The sequence below is a fragment of the Poecilia mexicana genome, unplaced genomic scaffold (assembly GCF_051168715.1).
Source record: "Poecilia mexicana isolate PSO_F unplaced genomic scaffold, ASM5116871v1 scaffold_8, whole genome shotgun sequence".
NCBI lineage: Eukaryota > Metazoa > Chordata > Actinopteri > Cyprinodontiformes > Poeciliidae > Poecilia > Poecilia mexicana.
This window is the reverse complement of record NW_028263377.1, coordinates 24,596,100-24,616,164: the sequence shown is the minus strand read 5'-3', so window position 1 is coordinate 24,616,164 and position 20,065 is coordinate 24,596,100. Positions and strand designations below refer to the sequence as shown.

The 20,065-nt window shown below is 37.9% G+C and overlaps 1 protein-coding gene across 1 annotated transcript in view; it reads right to left on the bottom strand.

The window, feature by feature from the left end:
• The window catches only part of syt3 (synaptotagmin III), a 38,904-nt gene extending 23,800 nt beyond the window's left edge, over nt 1-15,104 (bottom strand). The window contains exons 1-3 of the mRNA XM_015010033.2: nt 14,759-15,104; nt 3,687-4,067; nt 1,733-1,841 (exon numbers count right to left, since the gene is read on the bottom strand). Coding sequence (XP_014865519.2) covers nt 1,733-1,841; nt 3,687-4,067; nt 14,759-14,909 — 641 coding nt within the window. The 5' untranslated portion in view covers nt 14,910-15,104. The remainder of the gene's footprint in view (nt 1-1,732; nt 1,842-3,686; nt 4,068-14,758) is intronic.
• Nucleotides 15,105-20,065: the final 4,961 nt, after the last annotated feature.

Genomic DNA, 20,065 nt, shown 5'->3' with positions numbered 1-20,065 from the left:
TTCTGGTGGTTCTGCAGGTTATTTTCTGATTCTGCAGGTTATTTTCTGATTCTGCAGATTATTTTCTGATTCTGCAGGTTATTTTCTGTTGGTTCTGCAGGTTATTTTCTGATTCTGCAGGTTATTTTCTGGTGATTCTGCAGGTTATTTTCTGATTCTGCAGGTTATTTTCTGATTCTGCAGGTTATTTTCTGATTCTGCAGGTTATTTTCTGATTCTGCAGGTTATTTTCTGGTGGTTCTGCAGGTTATTTTCTGGTGGTTCTGCAGGTTATTTTCTGGTGGTTCTGCAGGTTATTTTCTGATTCTGCAGGTTATTTTCTGATTCTGCAGATTATTTTCTGATTCTGCAGGTTATTTTCTGGTGGTTCTGCAGGTTATGTTCTGATTCTGCAGGTTATTTTCTGATTCTGCAGATTATTTTCTGATTCTGCAGGTTATTTTCTGTTGGTTCTGCAGGTTATTTTCTGGTGGTTCTGCAGGTTATTTTCTGATTCTGCAGGTTATTTTCTGATTCTGCAGATTTTCTGATTCTGCAGGTTATTTTCTGGTGGTTCTGCAGGTTATTTTCTGGTGGTTCTGCAGGTTATTTTCTGATTCTGCAGGTTATTTTCTGGTGGTTCTGCAGGTTATTTTCTGGTGGTTCTGCAGATTATTTTCTGATTCTGCAGGTTATTTTCTGATTCTGCAGGTTATTTTCTGATTCTGCAGATTATTTTCTGATTCTGCAGATTATTTTCTGATTCTGCAGATTATTTTCTGATTCTGCAGGTTATTTTCTGTTGGTTCTGCAGGTTATTTTCTGGTGGTTCTGCAGGTTATTTTCTGTTGGTTCTGCAGATTATTTTCTGATTCTGCAGGTTATTTTCTGTTGGTTCTGCAGGTTATTTTCTGATTCTGCAGGTTATTTTCTGATTCTGCAGGTTATTTTCTGGTGATTCTGCAGATTATTTTCTGATTCTGCAGGTTATTTTCTGGTGATTCTGCAGGTTATTTTCTGGTGATTCTGCAGATTATTTTCTGATTCTGCAGGTTATTTTCTCCTTTACCTGCTGACTGAATGAAGCATAAATTAAGAACCAGTTATGAGCTTTAATAACTTCTCATCTGTTGTTGAATTTCTTCATGATCATTTGATGTTGTTGCCAATTTTATGCTGTCAAATCTGTGATATTTAAGGGATTTATTGATTTTGTTTGGGAATAACTTAGTTAAATACACTTTATATTTTTATATTCTTTGTACTGGCTTTTATTCAGAATTCAGTTTTTTATTTTGCAAATTATCATTATTGAATTTCAAGAAGTACTCACCAAACATAGAGGCAGCTATTTATTAATATTTGATGAGCTTTATCGGTACATTTGGGGACAACCTCTGAGGACATCATCATCTTGATACGGCCCAGAAGAGAAGTATTTATTTCTCTTTAAACATTACGCTTCTAATCATCTCAGTTTGACCTTCTGCCTGGATTTCACCAAACTTTTTTCTGCACATAAACCCCCAAAAAGCTCCAATAATCAATAATATCAGGTTGTTTTTGGATGCAACTTTGCAAACTCAAGCAGATTCTTTCGGCGCTGCAGAATCTGACCTGAGGATGACCTTCCTGTGATGACTGGCGGTTTGTGCTCAGACACATTTTTGCACCAGTTGACATTCAATTATATTGATTTTAAACAATTAGCATGCGTTAAGTTCAGTGGTGAGGAATCGGTCGGCTGACTGACCGCGGGGTGACCTGCTGCTGGGAATGGGCGTTGGGCAGCTCTTTGTTGGGATGAGCCCCGCCCTCCGAGTTGGGGACATCCGGCGACGTTTGACTCAGCTTCAGAGTCCCTAGAGAAGCAAAAACAAACCCGTCTGTCTCAGTTAACGCTGCCGACTGAGGTGGGCAGAGCACCCAGAAATTACACTAAAGTAGGAGAAGAACTGCTTCAACACGAGTAAAAGTAAAAGAGTCGCCGTCCAATAAATCACTCAAGAGGAAAAATGTATTTGGTAAAAATCTACTCAAGTATGGAGTGTCCAAACTTTTTGTCATGTGGGTTAAAATTGGCGACTCAAAAGTAGTTTTGGACCGAAAACAACCCAACGTAAAATCAAGAAGATGATAAATCAGCCTGATGTTTAATGCAGAACCAAAACTTGAAAGGGATTTTTATGACGGCGCATTTGGGCCGTTTAAGACAGAAAAACTGAGAACATCTCTGCCAAAACGTTTGTGAATAATCTCAGAAATTTTCTAGAAAACTTGGACATTTTATAGAAAACTGTTCAGCATTTGAAATTCAGACATTTTCAAGGTTTTTTTGTAGAAAATTCCTGATATTAATCTAAAAATGAGATTTCCCCCCCCAGCAGATTTCCTTGTTTTTTCTAGAAAATTTCAGGTTATTTTTTGCAGATATTTACTAATTTGTATTTTTTTCTACAATGGCCCTCATCCACTGCAACAGGTTTTGCACGTGTTCTGATTTAAAAGAAAAACATCTAGTTTTCAGTTTATTTTGAGTTTAATAGAATACATTTATTTTTAGCAGTAAGAACTGGATTTCAGTCACTTTCTTTCAAAACTTTTGCTATATTTAGTCAAGTTTTAATAAAAGCTGATTTGGATAAACTTGGTTTTACTTTTTGCTAACACTTATTTACAAAAACACAAATAAGTTTATCTTTTCATAAATAGATAAAAAGAAAAAGTATTGTGTTTTTTTGGTTAAAATAAAATACTTTGTGTTGTTCTTTACGTTTTCCTGTGTCAAAAAATTAAGTTGGTAACATTTTTGTCTTGATTACAAATTAAAAGTCTCCAACTGCATCTATAGCCAAAATTTGTATCATTTTATTGATTACAGCTGGGGGCCACACAAAATGAGTACAAGGGCCACAAATGGCCCTCGGGCCACAGTCAGATCAGAAACACCCCTGGAGAATCTGATCAGATTATCAGTCATTTAATACTTAAAAATCACATAATCAGATGAAACAAAATATAAAGTGAAGTGGAAATTTTGTTATTTTAACAACCAAAATGTTTATATAGATAACAAAATATAACTAAATCAGCAAAAGAAAATGTTTAAAAGTCCAAAAGATTAAGAAACTTTAACTAAACTTGCAGGTCTGTCACTGGTGAATTTTTTTTTATATGTTTGTTTTCCATTCAGAGGGGGAAAAAAAATCCAGAAATTTTACTCAAGCAAAAGTAAAAATACTCCTAAAAGTAAATTTTCTAAAAAAAAAATACTCAAGTAAATGTCAAGTATTGAGAAGTAATGTAACTACAGTTCAGCTGTAGCAGTAAAAAACAGAAACAGGCTGGTGTTTTGATCGACATCCGGACTGTAAAGGCCAGCAGCGCCGTCGGAAAAGGGCGGCCATCTTTACAATAATGAACAACGTTCAGCAGCAAAAACTCACAACGAAAAAATAAATCTGCTGGAAAATCAAAGAGCTTCAGTTCCAGTTTGTAAAATTTATCTAAGAGTGATGAAAGTAATTTAAAATGACTGAATATAAATGAACAACAAGCATGCAAATATGTTAATCTATAAATAATTTGTAACTGAGTGCAGAGAAAATCAGGTTCAAGTTGCTCAGATTTTGGAATGAATCGATGAATTAATACAAAAAAATAAATAAATAAAAGCTGCAGGTTGGGGCAAAAGGGGCATTTCTCACCAGCATTGTTGGGGTAGGAGTCCATGTCCAGGTACGAATGCTCCTGGGTCTCGTTCGGCCCCCCGACCACCCCTCCGCCCTCCCCTCTCTCCAGCCCCACCAGGTCAGAGAAGTGGGGGTGCCCCTGCTGCCCCAGCGAGGGGTAGAGCGAGGAAGAGGAGTGGCCCTCCTTCCTCTGCAGCAGCGGGGGTAAAAGCGACGGCCCCGCGGCGCCTCCCAGCCCGGCGGTCCCGGGCAGCAGCCCCGACGTCAGGCTCAGCCCGCCGCCCTCCTTGTCCCGCCATGGCAGCCAGCAGAGCTTCCAGGAGACGAAGAGGGACACGGAGAGGAGGACGATGCCGCAGAACGTCACGATGACCGACAGCAGGCTGACGGAGATTTCTGCAGAGAGGGGAACAGAAAACGGAGCGAAATAAAGAACCTGAGGGACCGACGATGCACCGATCCACTTCCAATATCTGATCACTTCACTTACATCAGGGATGCATTTTGTTTAACTTATAAGTGGAAATTTTCACTTCTGTTATCAATACAGAAATCAGAACAGACTCAATACGTTTCTTTTTTTTTTTTTTAAACTCAGGCATAAATATAATAAACTACAAATTCATTTCATGACTCTGCACCAACTGACAGTTTGGTCAAACCTGTAAAAATTACAACTTTAATTTGTTCAGTCAGTTCAGTTGGGAGGATAAAAGTCAATAACCGACTATTTAAATGCAGAATTTGACAATCGAAAACAAATCTGCTTAATGGAAACGCAGCAATTTAGAAAAAACTCAGTTGGTTAAGTTTTTTATTTTGGCTGTATTAAAATTGGTTTATTTTGCAAATCTGCGATGGAAAACATTTTTTTAGTACTACACGAGTCACATGATCAACAACCAGATGTTACTACTGGCAAAAACCACAAAGACGACGACGACAGGAAGTAGCTCCATAATGACGGAGCTCCAAGTTTTTACTGACTTATTACATAAAAAACTTATTCACGTGTGATTACAATCATTTTTCTCATTATTGGAAACAAAGGAATTGTGAAATTGTTTTTTTTTATTTATTTTTTACATTAGCAGAAAATTCACACATTTGTAATGGAAACGCAGAAACGGACAAAAACAATAAGTTGACTACTTTGGTCAAACATTTTAAAAATAAAACTGCAACAAACCTTTCAAATGAATCAGAAAGTGCAATTAGGAAATCTAAATATGATATTAAAGCATAGAAATAGACTGAATAGATCTACTGTTATGAATCATTCACCGATTTTTTACAATATTGGGATCAATACAGATATTAATCGGATTGGAGGAACATGTAGCTTCTGATTAGCACCTATAAGTCCAACATCTTTGGTTTTTATTTTAATCCCAACACAACAAAATCCCCAAATAACAATTTGGGGTTTGCAACAATCATGATTCACCTTAAGAGGCGAATTAACGAGCAAAGCCCAAGTGAAGAGGCAGGATTCGTCATGTGACGTCGTAAAAAGCTTTATCCATCTTGCTGGTGCCACAACAACGCCAAGATGAATAAAAACAACAACCTTGTCTCCAGACGCATGCTATTAACACATCATGCATATGCCAAACCAAAGCACCGTTACCACAACATCTACAAATCACACATCAACGCCAGCGGCTGCAGGCGTAAAGTGTAATTTGCAGCCATTCTCTGCAGCTTTTATCCGAGCTGGAAATGGGGGCAAACGCTGGCAGGAAGGAAAAAAACGAGATGAGGCGGGAGGAGGCGATGATGACGATGGCAATTAATAATCATAAAAAAAAACACACCCACAGTGATGTCATCCTGCATTTCTTCACAGTTATGAGCCTTTTAATCTGTGACAGGTTAGTGGGGGAGAGCGGGGGCCAGACGGTGGGGAGAGAATGACTCATTCGAGCAAAAACGCTGGACTGAATGAAGTCCACATCCGTCCCATCAAACAGTCAGAAGTTTACATACACTCAGCACGAATGCCATCCTGATTTAACGTGATAATAAGTAGATTTCTTTGAACAGGCCCAGTTTTTAAGGATCATCCACAAATTTTAATAAGATTTGAAGTCAAGGCTAATCCAGAAGCTGTTTGATTCACTCCGAAATTAACTTAGCCGTGTATTTCTTTCTGTTGTCCCATAGAAACACTCAAATGTGTCTAGATGTAGCCGTCTAACTGTTTGACATTAATCGGCTAACATGCTAATAGCAGAGCTAATTTTTTTATTTAGCTCTTTAGCTAACTTTGAAAATATTTAGCACTTAGCTTCCCCTAAATTAATTCTTCAAGCTAATGTCTGAAACACTAGTTTGCTTGGCTGGATGTCTGACAACTCTAATTTTCAGAATTGGTGGATGTCAAAGATCATCCACAAATTTTTAATGAGACTGAAGTCAAGAATAGTCCAGAAGTTTAATGTTGGCCTGCTGGCGTCACGCAGAAATCAATTCGGCTATGTATTTCTTTCTGTTGCCCCCAGGAACAACTGTTGATTTAAACAGCACTTGGCACATTTCCACTAACCCGCTAATAACAGAGCTAGTTTTTCATTTAGAGCTTTAGAATTTTTCTAACATTGAAAATGTTCAGCACTCTTAGCTTCCCCTAAATTTACTTTTCAAGAGTAAATTCTGAAGTGTTAACAAAGTTGGCTGTTTTGTAAACTTTCATCATTAGCTTTAACATTAGCTTCCACTAAATAACATGTTGATTTAGCACTTTAGGATTAGCTTCCACTAAATAACATCTTGATTTAGCTCTTTAGCATTAGCTTCCACTAAATAACATGTTAGCATAGCACTGTGTTAAGAGAACTAACTTTTTAGTTAGCGCTGCCCACTGCTGGATCTGAGTTTGTGTAATGCTCCTGTTACACTGAAAAATGAAATAGCACCACAACATAATGCTGCCACTGCCATGCTTGACAGTTGATTCATTGTTGTTAGCTTTGAAATGGCTAATTGGTTTTCATTTCAGCTTCTCCTCCATTCATCTGTATGTTCCTAAACTTACAGTCATAGACAGCATTAACCAGAGAACAAGGTAACTCTGGAGGAGCTGCAGTGATCCATAGCTCAGGTGGGGGAATATTTCAGCAGGAGCATAACTGTTCACTCCAAAATCTTCCATCAAATTATAGCTTTTGTTGAAGACAGAGATAAGAAGTCCTATTTACAGTTTGCCACAAACTATGTAGGTGACACAGCAAAAGTGGAAGAAGGTGTTCTGGTCAGAAAAGACCAAAATAGAGATTTTTGGCCTACATGCAACCCTCCATGTTCAGCAGGGAAAAGGAAGCCGGTCAGAGTTGATGGGAAGATGGATGGAGCAAGAAATCTGTTAGAGGCTGAGACTGTTTCACCTTCCAGCAGGACAAACACTCTGAAAAGGTTAGAATAGCCTACTTTAAGTTATTAGAAGGTACTGTCTAAGGAGTTGTAAATACATATGGGTGTCGTCTTTTTCAGACTTTCACTTTTAAAAGATTGTGAAAACCAGTTCCTCCATTCAGTGGGGAGCACCGCTCACTTAAAAGCTAGTTGTGCTAAACCCTAAACCATGAATTATAACCATTATAATTTGCTAAATCTCAACTGCTAAGCCAGCATTTGGCTGAAGCTGCTGCTAAAGCGCTAACTTAAGTTCACATTACAAACCATGATCATCAATTTAATTTTGAGTTTACAATTTGCTTGTTCATTCTTTCCCTTATAATCTGTATTTATGTTTTTATCTAGTTCTCTACTGTCTGTGTTTTATCTTGTACCTTCATGTTTCCTGTTTGAAATAAAGGGAAAAAAATTAGACAGGAAATGAAACTATTGCATTAACAGTCTTTGCTTACTTCAAAATAACAGCATGAATAAAAAATGCTAACTGCTCCAACACAACTGAAAATGTAAAGAATAGCCAAGTAAATTAGTGCTTCAGAAATGATCAGGAAAAATGTGTTTAAGTGCACTAAAGTTTTCAGCGTTAGGTAAAGTGCTAAAGGAAAAATTAGCTCTGCTATTAGCATGTTAGCGTGTTAGCGGGAGCATGTTAACCACCGGTTCCACTTTGCAGCTATGCACAGCTTCATGTTCGTCTATCACCAAACAGCACAGACTGAAGTTTTGGTTGAAATGTGAAAAAAGCTTTTCTACGGCTTCATGCTTCTGACCACAACTGTGATAGCAAACATGTGCTTTCTAACTTCTGCACATGCTGGTTGCATTAATATTTATAGATAAATAGACTAAATATACAATGAATATTTATTCTTATCCTGGAACCATTTGAAGTCTTTTTATAAATAGCACTTTCGGGTCTGATGACTGTCTTGACGGAATCGGACCAATCGGAGCTCACACTGAACCGAGTCCCAGAGCTCTGAACATGAATATGCATGGTTAGTGTGTCGACCAAGCAGACTCATTACAGATCTGCAGACTGTGTGCGCTGGCCTGTCCACCGGAGGCTTCGCAGCAAAAATGGCATCTTTTGCCCTCTTGGGTTTCTTCCAGACCACAGATTAGAAATGCTTAACTGAGAAAACGCTTCCTAAATGGCTCCTTTGGAGGCGTCACAAGACAATAACTTCAGATGTCATTAGAGCTGCAACTAAGACATATTTCTGTTATCGATTAATCAATTATTCTAACAATCAATCGGAAAAATAAAGTTTAGCCTTTTTGTACAATATTAGAAATACATTGAAACAAATTAGGTCCTTTTAAAATAAGGAAAACATTTTATTGCCTAAATGAATTTTTGATTAAATGATTAATCGGAGTATAGGGGCCATACTAGGAAAAATTATTAGAATAAAAAATAAATTACAAACGTAAAGTCATAAAACTGCAAGAATGAAACCAAAATATTATGAGAACAAACTTGTTTGAGTTTATTTTGTCTATATTCTGGTAATATTCTGACTTTATCTCATAATATTACAACTTTATTCTTGAAATTTATGTTTCTTATTTTTACAGTATTGCCCTAATATTCTGACATAGGAAAGCAAAAAGACGTTTGTTTTTCCAGAATTTGAACCAGGCTAAGATAAAACTTTGCCTCTTGAGGAGTTTTGGGGAAAAAAAGAAAATGTTTATTATTATTATTATTATTATTTGGATGCAAATGTGCATATTTTTTGGTTTAATTACTGCTTTAAATATGAGTTTCTTTCAGCATAAGGCCTTTTATTTGAGCCTGTAGACTCCCAGGGGTTCCCACAGTGTATTATAAGCCTGGCGGGCCACCAAGCTTTACTTGTGCCTCCACCAGGCTTAGCATTTACTATTTACTTAAGGTTTTTTTTAATGTTTGCAACTTCTAAGACTTTCAGTTGGTGTTCAGATATTAATCTTCCAATAACCCATAATCATCAGGTGATATTTTCAAATTTCCTGTCAACTTTAAACGTTTCTAACTCAAAAAGACGGCCCTCGCACCCAACCACCGGGCTTAGCAGGTTGTCTGGGGGACTCCAGTTAACGATTAATTGATTACTAAATTAGTTGATAATTATTTAAATCAGTTGTTTCAGCTCAATGTGTGAAAATGTCAAATAAAGATGAGAAAAGCCAATTTTACTCATGATTAATCACAATTAATCTAATCTTTTCAGCCTGATGTGGTGATAACGTCACAGATGAAACAAGCCTATTTTAATTGCGATTAATTGCAGTTAATATGATTAATTGTTTCAGCTTGATGTGTGATAACATCACATAAAGATGCAACAAACCTATTTTAATCACGATTAATCTGATTTATTGTTTCAGCCCCAGATGTAATAATGTCAAAGGTGAAACAAGCTAATCGTCTATTTAACCGTTACATTTCAACCCTTCGTTCCTCGCTGTCTTTTCCTCTGCACTCTTTCCTTCAGCATCTACCGCTTTGTTCGTCACCCTTTCCTCCTCTACTCTGCTTTCTCGCTCTCTTATTGCTGAATTATTCATTAGTCTGTGTATGTCATTAATCAGCACTTGTTCAAAAGATATGATTGGAGTGGCAAGAAGGTGGGGTGGGGGTGGGCACCGACTCGTTGGAGAACAAGATGAGGGGAAGAAGAGATAAGAAGAGAAAGAAGGGGAAAGAAGAAGAGCAGGATTGGTCCAGGTGGAGGAGGAGGCGAGAAAAGACGAACCAAAGGACGTGTTGGAGCCGACATGTAAGCTCCAGAGGAGGCAAGGGAGGAGGAAGGCAGCAAGGCAGTTAAATCTACAGAAAAGGGGCGTGGCCACAGAGGGTAGCTGGGGGCGGGGCACCGGCTGCGTCTGAAATCTGATTGGCTGCACTGCCTGGCCACTCCCAGCAGAGCTGACACCGTACATAGATTACTGTTTGGTCCACAATCCATGTCAGTAGATGACAGAAAAGCTCCTTTTGTTGCTTTATGACGTCCATTAATAGTTTTTCTGTTGTTTTCAAGTTTGGTTTTTTTTACATAATAAGCTGCAGAATGTAACTTTCACTAAAAAAAGTTTTTTTTTAAACATATTTATTGAAATTGTCACTATGTAACAGTATGGGAGGAAAGAGATGTGTTAAAAAATTTAGCTCCTCTGTCTTTTCCCAATGGTAATGAGAAACAACCAATCAGAGAGCCAGGAGGCGGAGCTTAGCGCTGTCAATCACAATCTCTTGTGGCAATGCTCATGCCCCTTTGATTAGCAAAAGGCTAACTAATTCTCATGCTAGATCATGTTAGGTAGTGCTCAAGCTAACTGAGCACCAGTTAGCTTGAGCTAAATTACTGCTAGTTAGTTCATATTGTATTGTACAAAGATTAGCGTTTTGCATCACGATTAATCTGGTTAATCATGTCGTTAGCACTAGTTAGGCAAATCTGCCAACCCTGCTGCCCGGGCCCCTAAGGAGAAAAATCTAGACGCGCCCCTGCTTACCATGTGTGAAAGAGCAGACACATAAACGGCAATAATAAGAAGAGTAAGAGCCGTGGAAACTCAGAAGGAGCTTGACAGCGATTTAGAGGAAAACACCTGAAGAGCTTCAGATGTGAAAGGTTAATGCATTGATCTGCAGCAGCAAAACAAAAGGAGAGCAGTAGGTTGAGTCAGGCTGGGAGATCAGCGCTACGGTGAAGTCACGGATGTGATCAAACGTGTGCAGCTGCTGTCGGGGGGTGAAAACGGCTCCCCTCCATTTGTCGCTGTAGCATCCTGAGCACTGATCCTGCCAGAGATCCGTCACTAATCCACCGAGCATAAAGAGCGAGTCAGCAGGCGGCCGGGCTGCTGGGCGGGCAGCCGGCCTCTGAAGCTCGCCGTGAGGAGCGGCTGAGGCTCCCCGTCACTCAGCGACTGACTCAGCCCCCGCCGGGAGCCGTACGATCCTCTACATCAAACGCATCTCCTCTGCTTACACAAGCCATTCGCTGACAGCTTTCGCCGTTCGGCGGCCCTCCGGGGGATCGGACGCTTCCATCAGCGGCTCGACGCCTAAAACTGCGGCCTGGCGTTTCTGCAGAGAGTCGGCCAAACCTCAGGAGGAACGGCGGCCAATCCAGCCTAATCTACGCTGAGCCACAGATCCATGCTAATCGGTGTAGCACACCCAAACGTCCCCATGGAGACCACACACAATACCAACTCAGCAGTTTACCAGGAACGACTCAGACTGGGTTTATTAGCGCTGCCTCTGCATAATAACAGAATAATCTGATAATGCAGATGCTAGGCTGGAACTAGTGTTGTTTCACTGCCGTCGTTCTCCCTGTGCATGTGTGGTTCTCTCTGGGTACACCCGCTTCCTGCCAAAATAAAAAACACGATGGTGGGGTAAAATGGCCACTAGCCTCTCCAAGAACCCTGCAAGGATTTACTAGGTAGTGAAAATGTAAGTGAGTTTGTTGTGGCGTAACAGGGAAACAACTAGAAGCAACTGGGAAGACGTGAAGGTGGGAACGGTGGGATCTGCCGATTACTTAACTAAAGAGGGCCTATTATGCAAAACTCACACTGTGCATGTCTTCGTGCTTCCATTTGGGTCTCGACTGCTTTTAAATGAACCCAAACGCTTAAAACTAAACAAAAGAAAGGAAAACACCCAGCCATTTATTGGGAATAAGTTAACGTTTTTTTTTGTATCTGGAAAATGTACCATTTCAAAAACCCTCTAAATGTTGAGTCAGATTCAACCGCCACTGCGCCGTTACCTAGCAACCCCAGCCAAGCCCAGCCTGTCACCCAGCAACAGAAGCAGACAACTGGTTTTTACTGCTGTACAATGGCTGCTGGAAAATAAAAGTGATTTGTTATTGCAGAAACCATTTGGTGCAATCTTGTTGGTTGTGCAGGAGGCTCCACTTCTGCTTTTCAAAAATTTAAAGTTGTAAAATTTGCGCATGGGTTTGAAGTCATCTTCATGTCTGAGTGTAAACGTTGAGTTAGTGGGTGTGGCCAGCAGAAGCTTATTTAAAGTGACAGGAGACCCTAAAACCTTCTGAACTGAGCAGACTAAATTCTCCTCATCTAAGAACGATTCTGTACAAAAATAAAATAATCTAATGTAACGTCTTGTAAATTGGGAGAAATCCTTTAAAACTGATTGGCTTCACTTAGAACGTGAGAAAAATGTTTTGTTATAAGTGAAATAATCTTCAGTGGAACCAGTAATTTTCAGTCAATAAGGAATTATTTAATTTAAAATAAGCTCCTACATTTTTCTGAAAAATTGCTTGTAGGTTTACTTTGTATTATTTCAAGTATCCTTAGATAATGACACTAAAAATTAGACCAAACTACTTGGTAATATTTTGTGTTTTGCTGCGAAGCCTTAAATCTGTCTGCGTCGAGCTGAAACATCAATATTTCATCAGTCACCAGGTGAAACGTAACGATTACTTCAGACTTAAATCTACCGGCGGTATGAACAATTCTGAGCTTAGCTGTACGTATAAATAACAGTCTCTTGTTTCCTTTGGGCATCTTCAAAGAAATGCAATGACTCCAACCATCAACATTTCAATATGCAACATGAATATTTCATGATTTGTTTTTCCGAGTCGTCTCAGCTTCAAACTATTCTTAAACAGGAGCGCCTCTCAGATCATCTCCCTTGTCATAATTGCCACTCACTCTTTACTCAGTGATGTGTTTAATGCTGATCATATATTTTTTGATCCTGCTGTTTGTTCTTTGATTAAAGGAATAAAATAAGTACATGGATTCATCCTATTTTCGGAGACTGGTTTCTTAAATTCTGTCCCCGGAGACTTTAAAGGTGTCTTTAGATCCGTTCTTTCCCCTCAGGGGAAACAAACATCTGTGGTCTTCCTGAATACACTGACCTGGAAATGAAAGCTATCTTTAGGAGGGAAATGTGTTTGGATGTATTCAAAGCAGGCGTCTCTAAATGCACTTTGGAGGATCTTGAGCAAACTGTATGCCCAGAAGGAGAAGCTGTTTATTCTAAAAAACGTTTCAGATGTGTTGATGCTTCCTCCTCCGTCATGACCGTGAAATCGTGTTTTCACGGTCAAACGTTTATCCAAAGCATCATCCATAACTAACCAGGAAGCAGCAGCCGTCTCTGACATGTTTAAAGCATGAAGACGAGTGTTTGGCTTCATTTTCTTCTTTTCACAGTTAAAAATGCGAGCAAACACATTTTTACTGTCACTTCTTTTCTTTTACATAATGCAGTATTTATTCATAGCTACTCCTTTAATTTAGTGAGATAATTTAGCAACTAAATAGCATGTTTCATGTCTTTTCAGGGTCAAACTTCCTGGTTAAACCAGAATATTAATAATTTTAAGGCCAGTGAAGCACAACAATTTTGGGCTTATTGAAAGTTTGCTGATCATAAAAGCCAATCCTAAGTAAAAACAAAGCATATTAGACCAAGATCACAGTTACGAAACACAATATGGTTTCTTTTTACATAATAACATTATTGCCAAAACAATTAATCGGATTATTAAAACAACTGTCATCCAATTTTGTAATCGATTAATTATTAACTGGAGCAAACAGGCTCAAAAAAGGCCATTTTCAGAAAGAGCAACAAGACATTTAGGTCTAGTTTACAGTCCAAATATCTTACTGCACTTTAAATAAGACAAATCTAACCAAAAAATAATTTCTGCAAGAAATACGGGCTTGTTTTAAGTAAAAATTTCCATAATAGTCATGAAAAATTGCTAGATTATTTTACTTACACATGGGAAAGATGTCTTCTGCTGTGAAAGTGAAACACAGCAGCTGAAAATGTAACAAACTGACATTTTGGTCCCCAATCAAAGAGAATCTATTTGATTATCAGGTGTTTATTGGACAATCTGCTGCACCAACCAGAAACACAAAATTTTAGTTTTTCTGATCCTGTGACTATCTTAGAAAACCTGAAATAAGAAAAAAATTACTTAAAAGTAACTTTCCAGCAATATTCAGGAGCTTTATATAAGTAAGTAATTCCTTAATATTGATGAAAAGGTTCTAGTTCCGCTGGCGCGGTTACCTAGCAACACCAGCCAAGCCCAGCCCGTTGCCTAGCAACCCAGTTCTAGTTCCACCTGCAGATTATTTCAGTTACAAAGTAGGAAAAATGTCTTGTTAAAAGTGAAATAATCAGTACTTTTTCATTAATATTAAAAAATATTTATTTTAAACAAACCTCTATATCGTCCCAAAACATTTGGCTTTAAGTTTGTTTTGTCTTATTTCAAGTGTAATAAAATATTTGCACTAAAAATTAGACCAAAAGTACTTAGTAAGATTTTGTGTTTTTGCAGTGTTGTGGATCAATTTACCTCTTTAGCATTAGCTTTGGCTAAATACCAGGCAGGTATAGTGCTTTACCGCTAGCGGTGCTAATGTTTGGGTTTGATGCTTTTGGGATAGTGCAACTAGCTTTTTAGCTAGCGGTGCCCAGAAATGCTTCTTTATATGCAAAAACAAAAGAAAATAAATTCTGCAAATACATTTATATATTGCTCTTTATTTGAATTGAACTAAGATATTTGCAGTAGAAACTAAACCAAAAATACTTGGTAGGATTTATTGTTTTTGCAGTGAAACTCGGTGTTAACAGGTTTGATGGGGGTTACCTGTGTCCAGCTGCCTGTTGTGGCCCCTCACCAGGTAGCTGAACTCCTGGCACTGTTTGCTCTGGCTGTAAACCCTCTGGGAGTTGAAGCACAGCTCCTCCAAAAGCGTCAGCGCCTTCTTACACAGGTCTTCGTCCCAGTCCCCCGACATGCTCCAATCCGCATCGCACTCCCACCGCAGCAGTCAGCCGATGACAGCGCCGCCCTCGCCGCCCTCACCGATCGGACGGCCTCCTGCAGAAGCACAGTGCCGGCCCGTCCACCTTCTTTCACAAGGAGTCAACTGGAAAAGACGACGCAGGAAGAACAGCAGCGGCTCGGCGGGGGGTCCTGGTCCAAGCTGAGATGCCCTGAAAGACACGGAAAATCAAATGTCTGGCTCACTTATCTTAACTTTAAAATGCAAAAACACCAAATCTTACAAACTATTTTTGGTCTAGTTTCCAGTGCAAATATGTTGGTATACTGGAAATAAGATAAACTAACATAAAAACAACTTTTCACCTTAAAACAAGACCCCTAATGTGCTTTTAGTTACATTATTAAAGCTTTTTCAAGTAAAGAGTGACAAATTGTGTTTTAATGCTGAAAATACACTAAATCGTTTCAGTTTTGTTAAATCCAAATAAATTAGTAAAATGTTTCCTTTCTTGCAGCCAATGAAAACACAAGAAACCCTTTGAACTTTCTCACAAAAAAATATATTTTCTTTGTTTAATCAAAATATTTCATGCTTAGTTTATGGCTGAGCAGGAAAACAAAATTCTGAATAGAAACCTTTTTATTTTTATTCTTTTAAGTTGATTTTGGCCTTTTCTGGTTAGAAAACGTTTTGACATCCCCATCATAAAGTAATCTGCTACTGAACGTTTTAAAATCAAAATTAAGAAGTTATTTACTTAAAACAAATTTTTATATCTTGCTGAAAAGTTACTTGTAAGTCAGTTTTGTGTCATTTTAACATGATGCCTTCGATTCACTCTGAAGACTAAAAACTAATGCGTTTTCTGTCTCCACCAGAACAATAACAGCTGCTAATTTCTGCAAATGCTGGCAGAAAATTAACATTTGCTTCTCCACAGACGTGGTGAAAATAAAATACAACCTCTTCAAATTCTAATGTTTTACATCTGAGGGCAAAATAAAAGGACCTGGTATTTACCAAGATGTTAAATTAATTAAATCCTACCTCAAGCGTACAAAACAGAGAACAACAGATTTCATTATTTATTAAAGATGAAGCCAAAATGAGGAGCTATTTATGATTCAACAGCTTTTAGGCCCACCTGTAGCAGCAATTGCTCCCGGTAGTTCTGACTTTATTAGCCTCTCACATCATTGTGGAGGAATTTAAATTGTTTGTCGCATTCTGGACAGATTTGAGTCTAAGATACCGAACGTCTGTGCAAATCAAAGTCACCCAGTCTTTTTAATTTAGAGTGAAGAAACTTTTAGAAAAGTCTGATTCACTTCCTGAAGCGCAACAGCTCAGGTTTGTGTGCAACAACAAATTTGATGCCATCAACATGTTATTGACACAAATACTGCAAACACAACATCGTTAGAAGAAATAAAACTAAGGATAAAAGGACCATGTAGGATTTTTCTTTACCTATAAAGAATCAGTTTTGGGCTCCGCTAACTAAAAAGCTAGTTGTGCTATTCCTAAAGCACTAATCGTAACCATTAGCTCTGCTAACGCTAAAGTGCTGTACCTTCATGGTACTTAGCAGAAGCTAATGCTAAAGTGCTAAATTGCTCTGTGTTGAAACCCAAAACACTGCAAAAACACAAAATCTTACCAAGTATTTTTGGTCTAGTTTCTAGTTTAAATATCTTAGTACAATTAAAATAAGACAAAACTAACAAAAATAAACCTTTTAGCAAGATATAGGAACTGGTTTTAAACCAATAATTTCTCACTATCAATGAAAATAATCAGCCAATGAAACAAGACATTTTTATGAGAAAATGTCTTGTTTCATTGGCTGATTGTCACTTCTAACTAGAACCTTTTCATTAATATTGAGGAATTATTGACTAAAAACAAGCTCCTATATCACACAGAAAAGTTACTTTTACATTATTTTTGTCTTATTTTAAGCATACAAAGATATCTAAAAAGTAGACCAAAAATAGTTGGTAAGATTTTGTGTTTTTGCTGTGCTGTGAGTATCAACAGAGATTAATGTAGTGTTTTAGCATTAGCTTCTGCTAAATACCACGCTAGATTAGCACTTTAGTATTAGCAGAGCTAATGGTTACGATTAGTGGGAATGTTGCTACTAGCTTTTTGTTAGCGGGACTCACAAATCTCCAAATACATTCAGAAACCATTTTTTATCCTTTATTTTATTTCCTCTAATGGTTATTTATTCATACTTTATATCTGTGAGCTGCGAACGCTTGAAGTCGAAGTCAAATTCTCCATCTGTTCACCTAATCTTGTTCACCGAAGCTGATTCTGAAATCCAGTGGAAGGAGCAAGGGTGTACTTAGTTTTTCCACACAAACCTTTTCAGTTATTTGTTCTTCTTTATCAATAATAATTGTTTTTGAATCTGCAGCATGTTTCTGTAAAATTGCAGTTGATTAAAAAACTCACAGACCAAGAGGTGTACTTTCTTTTTATCACTGACTGTACAAAATATGTTCAGAAAATTTGGTTTTCTATTTTTGCTTCCTAAATATCAGTATTAACTATTTATATTTTTACCTTATTTGAAGCCAGATTATTGAATCAACGGTTTGCACGCCTAATTTCACAGAACCATGTTGGCAATTATCTCCTGTGGTTTTAGTGATAGTGTTGATGTCTCAAACTGACCAGTAGCTTTCAGTAATTACACAGTAATTTACACAATTATAGGTTCTCTTAAGCTGTGTCTCTGAAACACGTGGTGGAGACACACAGAGTGAGTAAAATAAGTAATTTGTGTTTTTTTTCCTTGTTTAAAGGGGACCTCGTTTGCAGAATCCACATTTTGCACCCTTTTGTACATACGTTTGGGTCTGAACTGCTCCAAGGAACAGTCCAAACACTTAAAAAAAAACACTAAATAGTATTTTGGCAATAAGTCAATTATTTCTGATGTCTGAAAAATGAGGCATTTAAAAACCTCCCAACTTTTAAGTCAAATTCCACGGTCATTTTGTCGTTACCTAGCAACCCCAGCTGAGTCCAGGCCCGTTACCTGGCAACCTACGTTCCAGAATATTTGGTCAGCTGGTTTAACACTGTACAATGGCTGCTGGAAAAGAAAAGTGTTTTCCTCTTGACTTGCTAATCAGAAACCACTTGTTGCATTCTTATTGGCTCCACTTCTGCTTTTCAAAGATTTGTCTGCAGCCATTTTCACTATGAGTTTAAACATTTATTTGAGGGGGCGTGACCAACAGTGGTGTGATTTGGATTTAAAGTGACAGGACGGCCTAAACTAAACTAAAATCTCTAAAAATGATTTTGTGCAAAAAATGTAATGATCATGTTTTGTATAGGCCACATATCTAACCTTTAGATCACCTTTAAAACAACCAGATGAATTTGATCATTTGATAAATTTGAAAAAAAGATTTTAGATTCAATTTGAAAAGAAAAGCACAAATAAAGCCTTACCTTCTTCTGGACTCAACTCTTGGTGTTGGTTATGCTGAATTTGAAAGGGAGGTTTGTGTAAAAGTTTCTTCGACAGAGGAAAACAAATTTATCTGTCGTGTGAATTTATAACCATCGTTCTTCACTGAGAGGTGTGAACAGAGGAGGCGTGTTTAGCTCCAGCAGGACCAGGTGGCATGCATCGGTGAAGTCCGTCTCTTCCACCAATCCACCTGGACAGGAGGCCGACTTCTCAACGTCTGGCTGAAAACCCTCCAACTGCACCTGCAAAGTAAAGCAAACCAACCAATCAGCAAGAAGCAGAAAAAAAACAAACAACAAGCTCATGAAGTCTGGCTCTTTTCTGTCCTCTCATCCAACAGACACTGGCTTTTAGTTCATGGTCTTCATTTTTTGGTCCCATTCTGTCAAAATAAAAACAGGTCAACACTAAAACGTTTCTCTTTCCCAGAGTCAAACAAGTTTGTGCAAAAGTCCTGAGTCATTCCTCGTTTCTTTCTACTTTGCTGCCAAGCTGCAAAGTTATCATGTTTTAAGGTCATCTTAATCAGCAGATCTACAGGCTTTACTTTCAAATTGGTCAGCCTTTTTATTCATTTCTACTTCTTTCTTAACTTAGCAATTGAAGAATGTGCCCCAGATGAGTAAAAATAAACTTCACTGCAAAAACACAAAAGTATTTTTGGTCTAGTGCACTTGAAATAAGACAAAACCAACTTACAAATAACTTTTCACCAAGCTGTAGGAGTTTAATTTAAGTAAATAATTCCTAAATATGGATGAAAAATACCAGTTCCATTGGCAGATTATAGATTTTTTTTTCCATGTTATAGTGAAACAATCTGTCAATGGACCTGGTATGTTTTCATCAATATTAAGGAATTATTGACTTAAAACAAGCTGCTATATCTTCTAACATTTAAAACCTCAACACCCTGTTAATAAATGAAGTTGCACTGCAAAAATACAAAATTTTACCACGTATTCTTGGTCTAATTTTTAGTGTAAATCTCTTAGCGCACTTGAAATAAGACAAAACTACTTAATTTTTCAGCAAGATATAGGAGCTTGTTTTGAGTCAATAATTTATTAATACTGATGAAAAAGTTGCAGTTCCTGTGTGATTATTTTACTTACAAGACTTTTCCCCATGTAATAAGTGAAATAACCTGTCAGTGGAACTAGTATTTTTTGTCAATATTAATGAATTATTGGGTTAAAACAAACTCCTACATCCTGATGAAAAGCTAATTCATCTAATTCAGGTGTAATAAGATATTTGAACGAGAAACCAGACCAAAAGCACTTGGTAAGATTTTCTGTTTTTGCAGTGCATAAATATTCTGAGAGGCAGAATCTTGAGTTGTGTTAGCTTTAAGCCAAAATCATGAAGCTGAGCAGAAAAAAATGCCTGAAATATTGCACTCTGTGTGTAATGAATCTATATAATATATGTATTAAAAAAATGAGTGTTGCTCTGAGACGTTAGCAGCATCCTGTAAGCCCAGCGGGTGTGAGCGGAAACGTGAACAAGCGGTGCGGCTGAAAAATAAATCAGTGGTAAAACACAGCGTTCATGATGAGAAGTCAGCTCAGTTCCCCACTCAGCTGTTTCGTCCTTGTAAAGACCAATTTCTCAAGCGAGGTGACGTGTCAAACAGGAGCAGGACTATTGATCATCTGATGTATGT